At 41.6% G+C, this 18,770-nt stretch overlaps 1 protein-coding gene and 1 long non-coding RNA gene across 2 annotated transcripts in view; one reads left to right on the top strand and one right to left on the bottom strand.

Annotated features, from left to right (window-relative positions):
- Positions 1-18,770, bottom strand: part of brinp2 (bone morphogenetic protein/retinoic acid inducible neural-specific 2) — a 151,434-nt gene that overhangs the window by 3,255 nt on the left and 129,409 nt on the right. Inside the window, exons 7-8 of the mRNA XM_058065287.2 lie at positions 7,985-8,207; positions 903-1,209 (exon numbers count right to left, since the gene is read on the bottom strand). Coding sequence (XP_057921270.2) covers positions 903-1,209; positions 7,985-8,207 — 530 coding nt within the window. The remainder of the gene's footprint in view (positions 1-902; positions 1,210-7,984; positions 8,208-18,770) is intronic.
- Positions 449-8,347, top strand: LOC131121223 (uncharacterized). The gene is made up of 3 exons (XR_013629467.1): positions 449-631; positions 5,796-5,906; positions 7,999-8,347. It is a non-coding gene; the product is annotated as an uncharacterized LOC131121223 (long non-coding RNA).

Genomic DNA, 18,770 nt, shown 5'->3' on the forward strand with positions numbered 1-18,770 from the left:
ACCACTTTTCTTTTTCTCACAAGGGTTGCGGGGGGTAGCCTATCCCGGGTTGTCTTCGGGCGAGAGGCGGGGTACACTCTGGACTGGTCGCCAGCCAATCACAGGGCTCATATAGACAAACAACCATTCACACTCACATTCATACCTATGGACAATTTGGAGTGGCCAATTAACCTAGCATGTTTTTGGAATGTGGGAGGAAACCGGAGTACCCGGAGAAAAACCCACGCATGCACGGGGAGAACATGCAAACTCCACACAGAGATGGCCGAGGGTGGAATTGAACCCTGGTCTCCTGGCTGTGAGGTCTGCGCGCTAACCACTCGACTCGAAAATTACAATTTACAATATAATTCACCTTCAGATACTCCCGTTTCCAAAAATTAATGCTAGGTTAATTAGCGACTCCAAATTATCCATAGGTATGAATGTGAGTGTGAATGGTTGTTTGTCTATATGTGCTCTGTGATTGGTTGGCGACCATTCCAGGGTGTACCCCGCCTCTCGCCTGAAGTCAGCTGGGACTTGGCTAGGCTGCAGCATAACCGTTGCGACCCGAATGAGGATAAGCTGCATATAAATTGGATGGATGGATGGAATATAATGTACTTCAACTTCTACAGGCTGACAGGTAAGGATGATCATGTCACACACACACACACACACACACACTGGATTTCTCATCATGATATGAACCAAGAATGGGGACACAGCCTGTCATTGAGAAGACAATGGATCTGAAAGTGTATAAAAATCATTACATTGTGTTTTTAACATATGTATAGAATGAAGACACCAACAATGCTTACTGCTTAAAATACTACAAATCATATTATTTAAACACTTTTGGCCTGATCCAACTTAGTTTGAGAATAATGAAATATAGAATAAGCTTTTGAAACCTCAGAATCCGGCATGTCCTGATCAAAGTTCAGATAGTGGTCTAGGGATGAGGCAATACTAGGTCGACAGGAACCAAGGTGTAGGAGGTTGCCATGGTGACAGGATCCACAGCGGGTAGCGTTGTCGGTGGCACAAGCAGAACAGGATGTAGAGGAGGTGCCCACAACGCACGGGATGACACCCTGACAAGTGGGCTGATCCACTGGGCAGCTGCAGGTCTTGACTTCTTCAGAGAAGATTCCCAGGACTCCGTGGTCGTTGCAGTAGAGCAGTGACTGAGCCTGACTCAACCAAAAGGCAACCGACCTGCAAAAAAAAGACATTTTGTCAGTTTGGCTTGAAATGTAAAACACAGCAAATAACTGTTATATAGTCGTCCCTCGCCATTTTGCAGATTCCCTATTGTGGTTTTTCTAAATCTATTAATAAGTTGTGCTGTTTTATGAAAATGGCCTAATCATTCATTCATTTTCATAAAACAGCACAACTTATTAATTGTGCTGTCTTCGGGCGACAGGCGGGGTACACTCTGGACTGGTCGCCAGCCAATCCCAGGGCACATATAGACAAACAACCATTCACACTCACATTCATACCTATGGACAATTTGGAGTCACCAATTAACCTAGCATGTTTTTGGAATGTGGGAGGAAACCGGAGTACCCGGAGAAAACCCACGCATGCACGGGGAGAACATGCAAACTCCACACAGAGATGGCTGAAGGTGGAATTGAACCCTGGGCTCCTCGCCGTGAGGTCTGCGCGCTAACCACTCGCCGTGCCGCCCAAAATGGCCTAATATTAGTCCAAAATATGCCTATTTAAATATTTTATTTAGGATTTATCTAAGTGCAAGTGTGACTATAGGGCTGTTGTTTAATGACTAGAAAGGTTTAGAATATTCTAAACACGTTTCTCTGCTATAACTGCAAACGAATCCTACTTTGCAAAAATTCACGTATCACTCTCAACTCTGGATCCAATTGGTTGTGATAAATGAGGGATTACTGTAAACAAACAGTGAAGTAAGTTATGAATAGCAGGATAGCATTATGGTTCCCTACTTAATTGTAATTAATTCTAATTCTAATTAATTGTAATCCCTGTTGTGTAATCGGACTAGCTGCATGCTTTGTTTCTCGACTCTTCTCCTACCGGAATCAGTCTGCAGAAAGTGTGCAGAAAGTGTGCAATAATCATTGAAACAAAAGTAGGAGGTGCATAAATTTGGGCACCCCAACAGAAATAAATGCTTCCCATAGCTTCCAATGAGGATTCTGGTTGAAGGTATTTTGGACCATTCCTCCTTCCAAAACATCTCCAGTTGAATCAGGGTTGATGGTTTCCAAGCATGGGCAGCCCGCTTTAAATCACACCAATAACATTTTGGTCTGAGGACCGAGGTGGCCATTCCAGAACGTTGTACTTGTTCCTCTGCATGAATACCTCAGTAGAATTGGTCAATTTCTTGTTTGTAGTATCCAGTCCAAACTTCTACTTTGTCACTGATTCTTGAACAAGAATGTTGGCAAGAATCTGCTGATACTGACTGGAATCCATGCCACCTTCAATTTGAAAAAGATTTCCAGTGCCTGCACTGGCCACACAGGCCCACAGCATGATGGGACCACCACCAAATGTTACTGTGGGTAGCAAGTGTTTGTTTTGGAATGCTGTGTTCTTCAATCGTCATGCATACCGCCCCTTGTTATGTCCAAATAACTCCATTTTAGTTTCATCGGTCCACAGCACCTTATTCCAAAATGAAGCTGACAAATGTGCCTTCAGCGTACCTCAAGCAACTATCGTTCTTTTTGTCACTCAATATTTTTATTTCAGTCTTGGATAATTATCACAAATTTTTCCATTGATGCGGTTGCTGTTTGTGTTTCAGTTTTGTCAGTAATCTATTTTTAGGATATGGGGCAATTAAAAAACAGCATCTGCAAATGGGACCCAGGCAACACACATTCTGGGTATCATTTATCATAGCAGTTATATGATCATTAGATTTGAACATAATCCCGAGCTCCATGATCATTTTCACAAGCAATACGTTTGCTATAATACATGTCTCAGTGCACGTCTCAATGTGTATTTTACTTCCCCTTATAATCAAAACAAAACGACTGTGAGCCAGATCAAGGTGAAGAAGGAATAAACATGAACTTAAATGGCTGCTTGCACTGCCAGGAATCATCTCCTTCACAATCTACTGGAGCATGACAACAACAAGAGGGAAGATAGAAGTAGCATTGAAGTATCTCAAGAAGACATTAAAGACATGCTGCCAAGATGAAGCTGTGATGATTGGCAATGAAAAGAAAGAAACAAGCTGACTTAAAGTAAACCTTCCTTTTGTGTTTAGGGTCGGCGCAGACACCGTTTTCAGATTTAAATGCATTCAAGTCCCATTTCAATTTGTTTATCGCATCAAGGCTTTTTCACTTTGTCAGGAACTGTTATTTAATATAAATAAACAAAAAAAAAACCTCTCTGGTCCATGGTAGGACTTGCCCCATTTGCTTGCTTTTGTGTTTAGTTTTTATATTTCATTTATATTCATTTATATTATATTTATATTTCACCTTAGAAACTTGCATTGAGTGGCTACCTTTTTTTAGTACTGTCCATTGTAGGAGAAATATGTGAAAAAAAGTGTACATTGAAAAGACAGGGGCGGCACGGCGGTCGAGTGGGTAGCGCGCAGACCTCACAGCTAGGAGACCAGGGTTCAATTCCACCCTTCACCCTCGGCCATGTCTGTGTGGAGTTTGCATGTTCTCCCCGTGCATGCGTGGGTTTTCTCCGGGTACTCCGGATTCCTCCCACATTCCAAAAACATGCTAGGTTAATTGGCCACTCCAAATTATCCATAGGTATGAATGTGATTGTGAATGGTTCTTTGTCTATATGTGCCCTGTGATTGGCTGGTGACCAGTCCAGGGTGTACCCCGCCTCTCGCCCGAAGACAGCTGGGATAGGCTCCAGCACCCCCCGCGACCCTCGTGAGGAAAAGCGGTAGAAAATGAATGAATGAATGAATGAAAAGACAGGGGAAAGAGGACATTGACGGAAACTCTGACCCACAAGCAAGATGCTGCACGACACTGCAAACATAGTTATTTTCCGGTGTTAGCCTGACTAGATGTGACTTTGGGCTCCATTTTCGTAGACCAGACATGGCGTACCTGCCCTGCGCCGCACCTACGGCGCGCCGATGGGGTGTGGGGGTGTGGATAGCGCACTTGGCAATTTTCTTGAACGCCGCAGTCTGGTGCAGGGCGGTGAACCCACACCTCCGTCCCTCCCACCGGCGCAAGTGGCAAAGACGGAGGAGAGAAGGAGTGAGAGGGTGCAAGTGTGATCTTAAAGGGAACTATTGTGCTTTTCCGACTTTCTGACCTATAAATGTAATTAGGATGTTGTATTCTCGTGTTAAACCATACCAAAGTTTCAGATAATGAGATGAAGCCTGAAAGAAATTTGGGATGGCTCAAAATAAAAAGGCTTTGTGATGTCACAGACGGGCAGACCTCCTTATATGGGCGTGTCTGTAAGCCAGATAAACCCTCCCCCAAGCTCTGCTACTGTGTTTATGAACCAAGCGCCTCTGACAAAGTGTGTCCAACAATGAGCGCTCTTCCTCAGGCAGGCAAGGTTGCCACACATTCGGCTTCTTTTGAGCTCCACCGCCCCAGCGATACTATGTTACCACACTTTTCTATGAATTTATTCATTTATTATCAACTCCTATACCCACTAGATCCACGGGAAGCACAATTCCACGGAAATACAGCTGGAATAGGCGTAGATTCTGGTAGATTTCAAAATTTTTGAACGACGACTTGGGTCAACAAATATGTTTCATGTCATAACCAGACTTAAAACTAGATGCCTCCAACATGTAAATATGTACATTTTAATAAGCTTTCACTTTCCTAACACTGTCTGTCTTCCAAGGCGCTTAAAGCACTGTTATATTCTGCTTATAGTTATGCATCTTATTATACACTTGTATTGCTCTACTGATCAAAAAAAATATTTTTGTAATGTTAGAAATAACAATGCCAATCGTGATATAAATATAATGAAAATCAATTATAAATACATGAAGTCAAACAAAACATTCATTCATTCATTTTCACCCGCTTATCCTCACGAGGGTTGTGGGGGGTGCTGGAGCCTATCCCAGCTGTCTTCGGGCGAGAGGCGGGGTACACCCTGGACTGGTGGCCAGCCAATCACAGGGCACATATAGACAAACAACCATTCACACTCACATTCATACCTATGGACAATTTGGAGTCGCTAATTATGTTTTTTTTGGAATGTGGGAGGAAACCGGAGTACCCGGAGAAAACGCACGCATGCACGGGGAAAACATGCAAACTCCACACAGAGATGGCCGAAGGTGAAATTGAACCCTGGTCTCCTAGCTGTGAGGTCTGCGCGCTAACCACCCGACCGCCGTGCCGCCCCCAAACAAAACATAATTAATTTAAATTATGATAAATTCAAAATATGCAGAAATCAAAACATTTGAGAGTAAATGTGGTCAATTTCATTTCCGTGTTTGCAGCTGTTTACACACATGATGGATGCGTCCATGCACCGTAAGAATCTCTTCATCATCACACCCGACGTGCCGTGATTTATCAGCTCTGACTTAACTTGTTTTTGTTCTTGTGTCTCACTGAAGATGAGATGAAAATGCAAAAAAAACCAAATTCAAATCTATTTTGCAGGCAGTTCAGATGTAAAATGGCATCTGGAGAGATTCTTTCCTGGGGTTAAATTCAGCAAATTCCACACAGCCTGAAAGCTCCACGCCCTGAGGCATGTGTAAATAGACACAAATCAGCCATGATGAAACTAATGGATCTGTGCAGGGGGAATATGGATCTTCTTCTGGCTCTGAGAGCTTCTTGTTACTGGGAGCAGGGTGAAGGCTCTGATTGCTGGCTGAGACACAATGAAAGACAGAACGAGGGGAAACGAAGGTGAGTGTGGAGGAGAAATAAAGACAGAAGCCGTGTCGAGGGCTTGGGGAGGGGAGATGGACTGACGGGTAGCAGCAAAGGACTGTCAGGGAAATTACGGACCTCTGTAAACAAGCGCTAGGCTGTCGGTTGCGGGAAAAGACTTGATTAGAGCTTGCCACAATGCAGAGTACCTAGAAACGACACCCTTCATCTGTCCTACGCAGTCTGTTTCTGCATCCATTTACACTTTCTGTTTGCTGAATTTCCTTGACACCTGGCTTTCACTGACGGTATGATGGAAGCTTGTTAACGGTACTTTACTCACCAATCCATCACATTTTGAAATAAAGTGAAGCAAACGATCATTATTGTTGTATGAAATGATTCAGCGAAAAACAGTTTTAGAATATTTTTTAGAATATGTCTTCAAATTTGTCCTATAGAGCTTTGCAATTGACTAAAAGTCATCAAGTCCATACATGGAAACATTTTGGAGGGGTTATTGTGTGTCAGTTATGCAACTATCCCAGGATGTGGCTTCACCAAAATGGCAGTATGTCAAGCACCGTTACCAACTTTTCAGTCAGAAAAGATGCTAGATGAAGTCTAATTCACACATTAGACAGTAGCCGCATTTACATGAGGAGTTTTTCTCTTTCTGAATGACCTTTCCGAAAGCAATGGTATACATGGAAAGGAATATTCCAATCGTGTGTCTACATGCGCCGCTATAATCAACCAGAATAGTCAATAGGGCATGCTCAGTAAAACGTAAACATCAACATCACGTGATACCGACTTCCTCGAGTTTTTCTTTCACTTGTTGGAATAACTCCGTATTGCCAGTTTTTCGTTCGTCCAGTCTTGGAATTTAGTTTGAATCAAAAACAAACTTTCCTTAGCAGTCCAGTGCCGATTGCTCGCCTCCATTTTTTAAAATCGAAGAACGTCTCGAGCTCCGTGTTACGTCATATCTCAGCATTAACTGAAAGAACGAAGATAAAGTTCAATCTTGCTAATATTTTATAATTAAGCTCGGCACATGTTTTATATAGATATGTATTTTATTTTTTAATAAAACTGGACTTGTGAATGGCGTATAGAAGGGTTTAGATTCTGTTCCACAGATGGCGCTAATGCACACGAAAGCTGCTTGACAACCGCCAATAAACAACAGAAGAAGTAAAACACCATGAAGAAGAACGCAGTCTGACAACTTTCTGATTGAGCGGGTACAAGATACCTCAATCGGATTGGGGAAAGGAATATTCCACCTCTGTGAATCCGATTATATATTCATTCGGATTGGTACTTTTCTTTCGGAATGAGGTGTATACAAAAGTTACATTCTTTCCGTTTCCGTATTGTGTAAATACCACACTCTTCTTGTGAATATGTGTAATAGCAACAGCTTTATAAATTACATTTCCACAAATAATTGTAAGATTATTTACTTAATTTTACAAATAAAAAGTAGCAAAAGTCTAACAATACAATAAAAACACTTCTCTTTTATCCAGGCAGTGTGCTGCGTAAGATGACTGTAACTGTAACTGTCAACAGCACTCGCTGTTACTCAGTGAGAACACAAAATGCAGGACAATACGTGTTTTTACTTTTGAGTCAAATACAGACCTGTCAAATAAAGAATCTGATCAAAATTGCTTGCATATAGTGTACCCGGCCTCTCGCCCTAAGACAGCTGGGATAGGCTCCAGCACCCCCTGCGACCCTCGTGAGGATAAGCGGTAGAAAATGAATGAATGAAAGAATGCATTTTGCACGTTTGGACCTTTGTGAGGTCTGACTTTTTCATGGGAAAATTACAAATATATTACTCTTTTGAATGAATATTGTTTTTAGAAGCAAAACACTTTTTTAATTACCCCCACCAACTAGCTGTAACTACTTTCCTCAACAACAAAAGTTGTGACTGAGGAATGTGACTGTTAATGCACTACATTGCTGATGAGGATGACATAATATATAATAATCTATATAATCTATATAAGGGTTTCCCCAAAGGAAGACTGGAAGTTTTACAAACAACTACTAAAATCCCCAAAATGTACATGTCAACTGTTTGTTCTCACTACCTTTCTCGAGGCAGACTGAAACGAGGTTGTTTTGGACATCGTTTGCTGAGGGTGAACAACTTCCTGATGATCTTCTGAGCTTTACCCTGGACCAAAGCTACGCTGGACTCGAGCTGGGCGTAGCGCTTCTGGAGGGAGACATCAGCAGACCAGTACTTGGCTACCATGGACACATTCAAGAATTGGTCGGTGGGTAAGCGCTTCAGGAAGGCTTTGAATTCATCTGCAACAGAAAGCAGGAAGGAAAACAGAATAAGAATAAGAACCATTGGCGATATCGATCTGAAACTGATACTTTGTGCAAATTCATTTAAATTTGTCTCGTAAATTTGAAACAGTATAACATAAAGAATACAAAACACATCAGCGTAATTATGGGCATGCAGGTGGTACTTATCCAAGTCTCCAAGCATGCCTTTCAATTACTTATAGGTCAGATACTATATAAGAATGAATTAAATTATATTTGGAAAGCAGGAAGTGAACAAATGTAACAGTTAGTGATTGTAAAAGTACCAGATGGAAGGGTAGTATTTAATAAGCTTTGCTTCTTCCTACTTCTTTTGGACATGTGGAACTGGGAACTGATTATGGGATGCACTCAATTGTAATCTGATCAAATGAAATTAAACCATTACCATTTTGAACGTAGCCTACAAGTACAGTTGATGGACCAATGCGATGATTTAGTTGGAAAACTTTTCCCATGAGATAAACATGTCTGCTTGGGAAAAGGGAAAGAAAATCTGAACTACTTGGACCGCCACAGACATAAAGCGATTAGATAGATAGTGTCAGATGACACAAGTCAGTTGTCATAGCAACAGCCACACACTACATTTCTATGATGCACTGGATGTCCACTGTAAAAAACACCTCATTATATTCCACACATATGCTGGGAAATATATTTCTTTTTATATGGTTGAATAATTTAATTATCCTTGTAAAACAGACCAACAATATCATTTCACTGATAAAATACATAGAGGAGACACTGGGCATCACAAAGGATCTTTTAACTAAATTATTTACACAAAAGAACTTATATATTGAACTTATATATTGCATGGCTTGATAATTACCAGTGCTATAAGAAACCACATTAGAAATAAAAACAAAACACAATTCTACGCAACTTATACCTCTACACTTGTAACAGCCATAGTATAATTGTGCATTACCTAAAACAAATCTAGAAATAATGTAATTTTCATCAAATTTGCCTTTATGTAGTTTGGCCATGGGTACAGATTTACTGGAAATATTATTTCTATAAAAAGGATGTTTTCTTAGTGTACCAGGAATATCTAGGAATACACTATACATACTTTACCCTTTAAAATGTATACGATGGGTTTCCTCAGTAATCGACAAAATCAACAAAAGGAGACTTGGAATAATATTAATTCCGTGTGTAAATTATTTTTAAATTTTCAACACTACATTTTCTGTCATGATAATAGTTAAACTTATTTTTTATTTTTTTAACTGGAACTGTAGAATATTGGCATCTGTGATGAACTGTAAGGGTGTGAACATGAATGTTGGGAGCAGATCATTCATGTACAGCAAGCAGACATTGTTATGTAAAGTGTGACCTGGTGCGAATATGCACATGCATAGAAATAGCCTATTGCTCTCAAATGATAAGTAATTCCTTTTGTGCTGAAGTGGATAAATACCTCACTGCACGTACAGTAGTCTATCACTTCAGTGCCCTCAAGAATTCTGTGGTGTACGAAACTACTCTCCAAGGAACGAAGATGCAGAGAAGATGTAACAATCAACAGGCATTGGAAATGATTATTGAGCGAAGTAAAACCCTTTTGACTCAGATGGGGACATAAAGACATAAACCTGAGCTTCAGTCTGAGCTGTCTTCAGATGAGGAGACAAAAAAGGGAGCTCGATTGGGGACTGCTGAAAGTGTGGCATGATGAAAAAGTAGGGATGCATCTTCATTTCACCCCAATAGAGGGGGGAAACGCTGCAGAGGGAGAGCTAATGGCTAAGGCTAGCAGAAGTATCTGGAGTCGCCTTTGAAGCTTCCTGTTTTTCGTGCTTCGTATCATTCAAAAATGGACTATTCAACATGCATGGCAAACTTAAAAAAAGTCTGGCTCACGAAAGGAACAATTGCTTAAGCAACAACCGTCTGCACCTTGAGCCACGTGTCAGCGCGACCGTCAATGCAAAAACAATCATGCATCAGTAACGTCAGTAAATATCCATTGCTACCAAATAACACTGAATTATTTCCTGGTACAATGGAACCTCGGTTAGTGTTTATTTCAGTTTATGTCAAAAATGAATGCCAAAATATTGCCTCAGGTGGTGTACATTTAGGTTAGCCTAAAATATGAAGCACATCTTGTGTTATTAATGTACTGCATGAGTCTAACTGTTTTCCTACTGTATTTTTTTTTCTTGTTAGCATCCTATTAGCTTGGGAACAGGGACCGGAAATCCGCTCTATCGCCCGTTTATGATGTCATCAGTGGTTGACACCTTAGTTCTTTGATAACTAAGACAGAATTTAACATGCAAAAAACATTGGAAATGCTTTAGTTAACATTTAAGGTTACTTTTACCTCCATTAAAGATGTGATTGTTGACAAAGATACGATGTTGCAGCAAAATCAACATGGATATATGTCTTACTGATGTCTTAGATCACTTACACACATACACAGTAGACATATATGTGAATAATAATTTAAAACACTAATTTAAGACTTAAGCCCCGCCCATTTCAGGACCCAGATATGGACACAGAGAATTTCGATTTGGGTGAACAGATAAAGATGCAGATACAGATAGTGGTGTACTCGCTCATCTCTAATGAGCACCTCATTAAATGGGAGGCTTGCTAGTCTTCTCACACTTTAGCATGCACCTACAAATACACACACATACACACACTCACACACACAATGGTGACATTTGATAGGTTGTGTGTGTTCTAATTGATTCTCCAGAGGATCATGTTGACACTTGGCAATCGAGAAAAGCTGCTGCCCAGCCAATCAGGTTCACAGCTGGAAGCACACAGCAAACACTTTGGTCACATGACATCATTTTAGGCCAAGAATTCACCAATGAATGAACAGAATTGCTGGAAGAAATAAGCTTTCAGCAAAATGTTAACTTGATTATTATTCATTCAGTGTTTTTTCTTGTTCTAGTTGTGATATCTGGGTCTGTTTTACAATGTTTTGTACTTTATTTTTAATTTTGAAGTCTTATTTTGTAGGGCCCTTCCCTGTGCGTTTCCTGTTCCTGTCTGACTTTCCTTTGCCTAATGCTGTGTCCAATTGTCCAAAAGTTTTTGTTGGGAACACTCCCGACCATTATTTGTGTCAGCACCTCGGATTACTCTGCTGAGAACTCTGTCTTAATTCAGGACAAGGGAGGTCTGAACTCACCACATCAACGAACTGTAAGGAGTCAACAGGCGTTACAAGGCTAGCTGGCTAGCAAGCTGGTGGCTAGCTAGCTGGTGGCAGATTTTAGCCTCCATAACCTCCATAACATCTCGGAACCTTCGTGGGGACATTCCGGACTGGAACATCGAGTGGTGAGAGACTATATTCGCTATACCAACAAACACTAGATATTGAAGACACAAGTCAGCTAAAAGCCAGCTAACAGGCTAACAACGGTCGGTGTTGACAAGACGTTGCTTAGCAAACGCAACTATGCGGAGATCCAAGGGGAAGGGTTCACCCCGCGGATAAAAAATTGTCCTGTCCAGCATTCAGCCACCATAGGCCTGCTTTTTAGTTCCCTGGCCAGTTTGTTTTGTGCATTTTCCGGAAGCCTGGCCTGGATGTGTGTATCGTTCTTATAGTTAGTGGTACTGTCCAAATTGACCAAGAAACAACACACACACAATGATGTGTCTACCGACATTCGTGTTTGTCTTGGGTTGTTTTTTGTTTGAGCCAATTGCCCTGAAGTTTGTGCAGGTGTGTGTGTATTTTTGGTTGTTTTTGAGGCAGTTGACTCCCTTGGTTTCTGCAGCAGGGGACCCAGCCCCCTTTAAAAGACCGAGAGATAGAGGGCATCGAGGTAGACCTATCCCTCGCTCATACCAACTGGTTGCACGTTTTGCCCTGTTGGACTCTTTTGTCACTGTTTACTTTTCATATTTTGTAAATAAATCTATGTACAGCATAAATAAATTGTCCAGATTGGACTTGATAAATTTAAGATTAAGATTAAGATATGCCTTTATTCGTCCCTCAGTGGGGAAATTTGTGTTGCACAACAGCAAGAGTACAGAGTCAGTTAAGCAGTACAAAATACACAATATAGAAAAATAAACAATATAAACAACCCAAGTATTAACAAAAAAATCAACAGTTTTTCCCAGAGTTAATTTGGGAATCTCTTCTCATTTATATTAGCCTTTGGTTTTTCCCACAGCCAAGGTATAACCTAAAATTAACCCGAGGTTCAGACTGAATCTGTCCGGCTTGCAGCAAAGTGGCACTCACACTGACTCCAGTAGGGACCGCAACGACTCGGCAATAACTCGGCTTGTATACAAGAATTTCTTGTAAACAATAGCTATATTTGCCTAAACAGCCATGGTGTCGTAGATTTTGGTGGGTTTTTTGATGCCTTTTGACGTAATAAAATGAGTAAGTACCCTTGTGAGCAAAAGCGGTAGAAAATGAATGAATGAAGTACAAAACTGTGTCTTTTTACCTGTTTAATTACTTTAATTACTTTTTTTATTTGAGTGTACAATGTTGATATCATCCAAATAGTCACTGGAACTCAGATTCTTGCATGATATGACTGCGGCATCTGGACCAAACGGATTATTTCCGTTGTGCCGCCCAGTGTGAGCCCACAATAGGGATTTGAGAGGATAGGGATTGAGTTTAAGGTCTCCCTCCTGACCTTTAAGTGCCTCTATGGCACTGCCTCCCCCACCTCATCCCACAAGCCTCCTCACGCACAATCTCCTCCTCCAACCTCCAAAAACCAGGCTCAAAACTATGGGCGATCGCGCCTTTTGCACAGCTGCCCCAAATCTGTGGAACGAACTCCCCGATCATCTGAGGGCGCCACAGACATTAGACTGTTTTAAAAAAGAATTAAAAACTTTCTTTTTAGAAAAGCTTTTACATAGCTTGATTGAGTTGACTGGATTGAGTAAGGAAATCAAACGATGCACAACGATGAGCCAATTCAAGAAACAATACAAGCAGTTGATGTTTGCTAAATACAAGGATGAAGAGTCTTGAACCAGTCATGATGTGCTATATATATCACTATATTGACACTTACTATGGTACCCATTATGTCATTGGATGCTCATATCACCTCGTTCTTCGGGGCGAGGTACATTATTAAAAAAAAAAAAAAACTTAAACTGTATTATGGAAAGCAGGAAGTGAACAAATGTAACAGTTAGTGATTGTAAAAGTACCAGATGGAGGGGTACGATTTAATAAGCTTTGCTTCTTCCTACTCCTTTTGGACATGTGGAACTGGGAACTGATTATGTGATGCATTCAATTGTAATCTGATGCATGTTCAAATGAAATAAAACCATTACCATTACCATTACCATAGCTTGCCTATTTTAATGCATATTTAATGTATTTGCTTCACTGTGTTGTGTTAGTTGGTTTTGGTAATTTAGCTACCCAGGGAGAAAACTTGTCCTTTCGGTCACTACCCAAAACTCATGATCAGAGGTGAACGTACATTGGTCAGTGAGAAAGCCGCCTTTCGGTTTAGCTCCCTCTTCATCACAACCGACTGGTGCAGACTGTCGATGCCGCACCAATTTGCCAATCTGGCGTTCTACCCTTCCCTCACTCTTGGAACAAAACCCTGAGGTTTCGAGGTAGGATTCAATCCTCGACCTGAAGATGGCACTCCACCCTTTTCTGGGCGAGAGAACCATGGAGTCAGACTTGAAGGTGTTGATTCTCATCCCAGCCGCAAGCTATGTGTGCATATTTATATACCAGCAGACTTTGTATTTCTTGAAAAGTGATCAAAGTTTGATGACTGCCTGAATGCATGCCTGTGGGTGTACAGAATATGCCATCTCTCTTTCAACGCATGTGACAAACTGTCTTCCTTTCATGCTATTTTTAGTCAATTTACTAAAGGCCTCGTTTTTTAAGACAAACAGCACAAAGTTAATCTCCTGACAAAACCTATAGCATCAGCGGAATAAAGAACACCTTGAAATTCTACGTCTTTGCTCCTTTCTCTTGAGTACTGTGCGCCTTTTTAAAGATTTAATAAGCAAAGAAAAACCACTTTGCTGTCAAAGCGGTGAAATAATGCACAGAAAAGCTGTTTACTGCTATCATGTGACTCACTAAGCAATTTCCAAATAAATGTCAGAGCTGAATCCCATGAGAACTACAGAGAAGCGCATCTGAGGAACGTGCCAAAAAGCTGTGTCCAATTAAATCCTGTCCACATCTCCCAAGTTGTGAAGAAGGGAAAACTGCGTGTCGCCATTTAGCAAATGAAGAAACAGAAGAACAAGTAGGTGGTCTGGCTTTGCTTTCCAATTTAGGAAGAGACGCCACGATTGTTTGGCATCGCCGCCGCAATTATATCACACACCTGTGTTCCTCTCGCAATCAGATAAACACATGCAGCCTGGTGCAAATCCATTTGACGAGAACACGATTGCTCAAATAGGTCCATTTAGAAACTAAACATACGAGAACATGACTGGACTCAAAACCTTGAACCTCAAAAAAAGGCAAAGAGGGAGGTGAAGCAAGGCCTCACCTGTCGGGATGATAACATAAAATAAATAAAATAATCCATCCATCATTTTGATCCATTTATGCCGCTTATCCTCACTGGGGTCGCGGGTAAGCTGGAGCCTATCCCAGCTGTTTTCGGGTGGGAAGCGGGGAACACCCTGGACTGGTCACCGGCCAATCGCAGGGTTAAATAAAATTCATTCATTCATTCATTTTCTACTGCTTTTTATCAAGAGGGTTGCGGGGTGCTGGAGCCTATCCCAGCTGTCTTTGGGCGGGAGGTGGGGTACACCCCAGACTGGTTGCCAGCCAATCGCAGGGTTAAATAAAATTCATTCATTTTCTACCGCTTTTCCTCAAGAGAGTCGTGGGGGGTATGCTGGAACCTATCCCAGCTGTCTTCGGGCGGGAGGCGGGGTACACCCCAGACTGGTCGCCAGGCAATTGCAGGGTTAAATAAAATTCATTCATTCATTCATTTTCTACCGCTTTTCCTCACGAGGGTCACAGGTATGCTGGAGCCTATCCCAGCTATCCCACATTCCAAAAACATGCTAGGTTAATTGGCCACTCCTAATTGTCTATAGGTATGAATGTGAGTGTGGATGGTTGTTTGTCTATATGTGCCCTGTGATTGGCTGGCCACCAGTCCAGGTTGTACCCCGCCTCTCGCCCAAAGACAGCTGGGATAGGCGCCAGCACCCCCGCGACCCTCGGGAGGAAAAAGTGGTAGAAAATGAATGAATGAATGAAAATAATCAGAAGGACTTTGAAGGACGGGGAGCCAGTGGAGGTTTTTAAGGATGGGGGTAATGTGTTGATGGGAGTGGGTGGAGGTGTGAGGAGGCTAGAGGATAGAATGGCTGATGGTGTCAAAAGCCAGGAGGATGAAGATGCTAAGAGTTGGAGGAGATAAGAAGATCATTAGTGATTTTAATAAGAGCGGTTTCAGTGCTGTGCTTGGGAAGAAAGCCGGACTGGAATAGCTCAAACAGGCTGTTGGAGTCGAGGTTTCAAGAATTGTTTCAAGAATTTTGGACTGAAAGGGGAGGTTGGATACGGGCCGGAAACATGAGAGGTTGTCAGACTCAAGACCAGACTTTTTGAGTGTGGGGGTGATTGCTGCCAGCTTGAGACACGATGGAAGGGAGCCAGTAGTAAGTGAGGAGTTTATTATTCTTGTGATCAGAGGAGAGTTTATGTGGAGGCGGGGTTTGATGAGTGAGGAAGGAATAGCATCCAAGGAGCAAGTTAGGAGTTCAGATGGGTTTGAAATGGGAGAGCCGCTAAGTGGAGCCAGAGAGCAGTAACACAGGGAAGACGGAAGACTTCAAGTTTGGTGGTGAGAAGTGAAGGAAAAACATGAAGGTTGATGGATTCGAGATTTCTAAACCTTATTTCACGGTTTGTTTTTAGGACAATAAGTGCAGTATATTGGTCAGATGGTCCAATATGTGGAGGTTATGGCTGGTGACGTTGGGGATTGTGATGCCCGTCGAGCAGACCAGACCAGATCCAGAATATGACCTCTGGTGTGGGTGGAAAAATTGACTTGCTGAGTGATGGAGAAGCAGCTGTAAGAAGGTCCAAGAATTCCGTGAAACTTGAAATCACCAAGCAGAAGAATGATAAGGTGGCATTTAAGACGTTTAAGTTTGTCTTAGGGTCAATGACAACAGAAACTACGTAGGTGGGAGGGACGGGACAGGGAATATGCCTAATATTAACAAAATATAATATATTCAAATGAGTTAATATTAGCAAGAGAAATTGGATGTGTTGTCTGATTTCAGAGGTTTATGGCCGGGTTTCAGTCAGACAGAGTCCAGTTTATTATCTGTGATGTATTCATTCAGGATGAGAGCCTTGTTGCTAAGAGAATGGATATTTATGAGAGACGGCACGATATTATATATGAGTTTGAGATTGGTCAAATTTATGTGTTTTGTTGTTATGATGATGAAATCCAGAGGAGGCCGAGCGGTGAGACCAGTGGGATGGGATTGCGTTTTGTGGATCACGTAATACGTAGCAGAATTGAAGCAAGTCGGCGGGACAGTGGAAAGACTGAAGAGTAGGAATGAGCTGGTTATGAACTTATAAACGGGTATTCATTGTCACATCCAAGTATGAATCGAGTACATCGTCATTATCTGTATTTGTGTTTAAATAAAATGTTCATTATGTACTGTGATTGGCCAGTCACACACCGCAGCGACCGCCTTCATATCAATAGGATTTCTTGCCCTATTTCGGTTTGTATCTAAAGTTATTTGTCTGGTAAAGTACATGCTTGTCTTACGTCACGAGTGCTATTTTCCTTGAAATGTCTTATTCAATGAAGTCATCATATAACAGGCATGCTACAGTAAACCTCGGATATATCGGACTCGGATATATCGGAAATTCGCTCACAACGGACAGATAAAAAGAACCGATTTTTCTGTAATGCATTTCCAATAAAAATTCATTGCATATATCAGATTTTTTTATAACGGATTTCGCCTATTTCGGACAAAATCTCCAGTCCCTTTCCAATTTCCCTCGCATATATCGGATGGCCGCATCGTGTCTTTCTCCTGGCTCCAGATTTAGGACAAATATAAAAGTGAGTGACGTCAATAATACTAGCACAGCAGTGAATGAGATCTTAACCTCACTATTGGAAATAACGTAGGCCTGACGGGCGTAACAGGGCCTAGCTTAATTAACAATTTGTTATGCTCAGAGTCCAATAAAGTTAAATTCTCATTACCTTACGTCTCTTTTCATTGCCCAGTCCAGGTACATTGGAAACATAGTCAAGGAAGTGCCTTTTTATAACGGATAAAATCCGATTTACGCATATACCGGATATAAATCCGATATATGCGTAAAACGGACATTATACGCATATAACGGATTTCGCTTATATCGGACAAAACCAGTGGGAACAATTGAATCCGATATATCCGAGGTTTACTGTACATACAATATCAGAATTTGGTTAACTTTCAGTTGGCAGTACACAGACAGTGGTAACATTAACCCAGTGACTGGCCAAAGCATTAGGTACACCTGCACCATTGCTGCATCAAACACTCATAGCCTGCATGGCTATGGTCAAATATTACACCCCCCCTCAATATGTTGCAGTATACACGTTGCAATGTTAACAAAACACCGAGGGTGTACACTTGGGTCTAACATTCCATCCATAGCATTGTTTTCTGGTTCTAAAAAAAAGACCATGGTATGTTCACGGTAGTAGAATCAAACATGGAGGTCAGCAGACCTCTAATAAAAACATCCTTAGTGGCAGCACTTCCATGACGTCACTTCTGGAAGGAGTTGGTCGTTTTAAATTTATATTTATTTAGCGTCAAAATACAGTTTATTGGTTTTGTAATGGGCTGCACGGAGAACTAGTGGTTAGCGCGCAGACCTCACAGCTAGGAGACCCGAGTTCGATTCCACCCTCAGCCATCTCTGTGTGGAGTTTGTATGTTCTCCCCGTGCATGCGTGGGTTTTCTCCGGGTACTCCGGTTTCCTCCCACATTCCAAAAACATGCTAGGTTAATTAGCGACTCAAATTGTCCATAGGTATGAATGTGAGTGTGAATGGTTGTTTGTTTATATGTACCCTGTGATTGGCTGGCCACCAGTCCAGAGTGTACCCCGCTTCTCGCCCGAAGACAGCTGGGATAGACTCCAGCACCCCCCGCGACCCTCGTTAGGATAAGCGGTAGAAAATGAATGAATGAATGAATGAATGGTTTTGTAATGGTGATATTTGTTTAGGTATATTTTCTTTACATTTCTGCTAATTGTCGTCCCACACAACCATTTATTTTGTGTTATCTTTGTTAATTGATTGATTGTGTTATTTTTTTCTTCTTTCCCTTACCTGGTGGTGGGAAGTTAAGGGATATATAAGGAGGCTTTTGCCAACTATTCAGGGTGGGAGTAGGTTGGGGAGTTGGCAGCAAAGCATTTTGATACGGTGTGGTACTTCTTTCATCTGCTCTCTTCTAATTTGGCTGGTGAG

The sequence above is a fragment of the Doryrhamphus excisus genome, linkage group LG11, assembly GCF_037039965.1.
Source record: "Doryrhamphus excisus strain RoL-2023G ecotype Guam linkage group LG11, RoL_Dexc_Guam_v1.1, whole genome shotgun sequence".
NCBI classification, from domain to species: Eukaryota; Metazoa; Chordata; class Actinopteri; order Syngnathiformes; family Syngnathidae; genus Doryrhamphus; species Doryrhamphus excisus.